This window comes from Belonocnema kinseyi, chromosome 5 (genome assembly GCF_010883055.1).
Source record: "Belonocnema kinseyi isolate 2016_QV_RU_SX_M_011 chromosome 5, B_treatae_v1, whole genome shotgun sequence".
NCBI classification, from domain to species: Eukaryota; Metazoa; Arthropoda; class Insecta; order Hymenoptera; family Cynipidae; genus Belonocnema; species Belonocnema kinseyi.
In genome coordinates, this window is record NC_046661.1 from 27,567,318 (window position 1) to 27,569,714 (window position 2,397).

Below are 2,397 nucleotides of genomic sequence, written 5' to 3' on the forward strand. Positions count from 1 at the left end.
TTAGATATCTGAAGTCATCGAAACCCGTAGATTCCGAATTATTATGTTTTAGGCTGTTAATTATGAAATTAAAAAAATCTACTTCTAAATTTTAATCCTAAAACTTAACAAAGGACCCTTGAGTGTCGGCTACTCTATTGGGATAGCCTCTCTGCTTGTTATTTATGCTCGTATTCTTATTTCAATTTCGGAAAGGATATTTTAGGCCTTCAGACCATTTAAACAAGCTTCCTGGACCTTTAAAAATATCTACCTGAGTGCCTGCGGAGAATTTCTTTGAGATTCTTTGACCTAAAGAATTTTTAGTATATACTCAAAGATTCTTTTTGGTAGGGAGAGGCTATATCAATAGAGTAGCCGACACTCAAGGGTCCTTTGTTAAGCTTTCGGGTTAAAATTTAGAAGTAGATTTTTTTAATTTCATAATTAACAGCCTAAAACATAATAATTCGGAATCTACGGGTTTCGATGATTTCAGATATCTAACTTTTTTTTTTAAATGCTTCAAATTGCAATTAATACAGCGTTTCTCGTAAATGGAATGAGATACGCCAAAAAATACAACATTTTTTAATTCAACTAGAAAATTGTATATTAGTATATAAGTTATAATTATAAATAAGTATAATTAGGAAATTCATCAATTAAAAAAAAAGTGTTAATAATTTGAACAGAAATTTAAAAAGGGAGAGCGGATTAGCCACAGCCAACTATTGTAAATAACTCTGCCCGCCCAGTAGGTGACAAATACGAAAGGAACATTATATTACCGTCGCACCACTCTTAAAAGAACCACTAAAAGGATCTTGAAAAGGACCCAAATCTCTCAGACTATCTCCGAGACTATATTGTTTCAAACCGACTCTGTTTATAGACTCAAATGGGCCAGGCTATTTCGCTAGAGAAAACTAGAGATTTCTTTCGGTAAGGTAGGGCAATTAAAAAAAAAAAATTTTAAAGGAGTCGGGTTGGCGACTGCCAACTACTGTAAATAACTCTGCCTGTCCGGTACGTGACGAATACAAAAGGACCACTATATTACCCCCGCATCACTTTTAAAAGCACCTCGAAAACGGCCCAAATCTCTCTGACTATCTATAAGACTATATCATTCAAATCGAAACTGCAGATAGTCTTAAACCGGCCAAGCTATTTTGCCTGAGAATACTCTTGAGATTTCGGCAGGTTATTTCGGCAGGAACTCGTCTCCCAATAAGAAAAAAAAAATTTCAACATGCCTGGCAGTATAGAGGTCAGTAACCTACATTCATACAAAAATATTTCATAAACTTAGTAGGCGTAGATTATTGTTTTTGTCCGTGAACTATGTATCTTAAAATTAAACTTACCATTCACTTGGAGATCTATATATCCCGGCGATATCAAAGCACTACGACAGTCAATCATAAAATCAGGTAAAACTTTTTCATCATAAAATATTTTCTCTGGGTCTATGATCTTTCCGTCACGAACCCACAAATCCTCTTTTAAAACTTGGCCGTTTCGCAGAATCTGACAATTGAAAAATTGCTTAAGCACTATTTTCTTCTCGAACATTTTATCCCGATATTTTTACCAATTCTTTTAGTCAATTTAATTTAATTGAGACTTTCTCGTATCTTATCTTGAACTTCGTTGAAAATCCAACCAAAAACACTTCTCATTTATCAATAACACTGTCTCAATAAAGTATGTATTAACAGAGATGAGTTGGGAGATTGCTCATATAATGCAATAAGAGACTACGTTAAAATTCGACTGCTAAAAGCGCCCTCTTGGTTTGTGGGTCAACTCTTCGGAGTTACTTCGCAGTTTTCGGCATTTTTCAGACGTTCCGCGTCGGTAATTGCTGAAGTTAGAACATTTTAAAAATGAGTTACCACCGCAGTTACAATTACAGGAGTTACCATAAATGTAAATGATGTACTGCATATTTATTTACCACTCGAATATTATGTGCTTATTATATAATTATTCTAATGATTCACAATTATTAGTGAGTAGTTATATAATGAAAACTAATTATTTATTGTTTAAATAAAAATTTTTAATATTATATCGTTACATAGCTATTTATATGCTATAAATCATAAATTATGATTTATAATTTTAATACATCACCGGAAAAAGTTTTATGTTCACCTATTTTTTAATGACTGAAAAGTTTTATTTATTCTAATTATGACAGAGCTAAACATTTTTCTCTTTAAAATGTTGAATGCTATCAAAATTGAAAATTCTGTATAAAATCAAGCGAGGGATAAATCCAATTTGTCCATTTTATAAAGAATTTTGAGATTTCTTTAGAAACAAAAAAATAGTATATTGTCAATTATAATGCCTTCAATTTTTCTCTAAAACGCTAAAATTAAGTAACTATTATAACATATGTTTATC

General features: G+C 31.8%; 1 protein-coding gene across 1 annotated transcript in view; it reads right to left on the minus strand.

Moving 5' to 3' along the window:
- The window catches only part of LOC117173486 (N-acetylglucosamine-6-phosphate deacetylase), an 85,681-nt gene extending 83,948 nt beyond the window's left edge, over positions 1-1,733 (minus strand). Inside the window, exon 1 of the mRNA XM_033362094.1 lies at positions 1,350-1,733. Coding sequence (XP_033217985.1) covers positions 1,350-1,557 — 208 coding nt within the window. The 5' untranslated portion in view covers positions 1,558-1,733. The remainder of the gene's footprint in view (positions 1-1,349) is intronic.
- Positions 1,734-2,397: the final 664 nt, after the last annotated feature.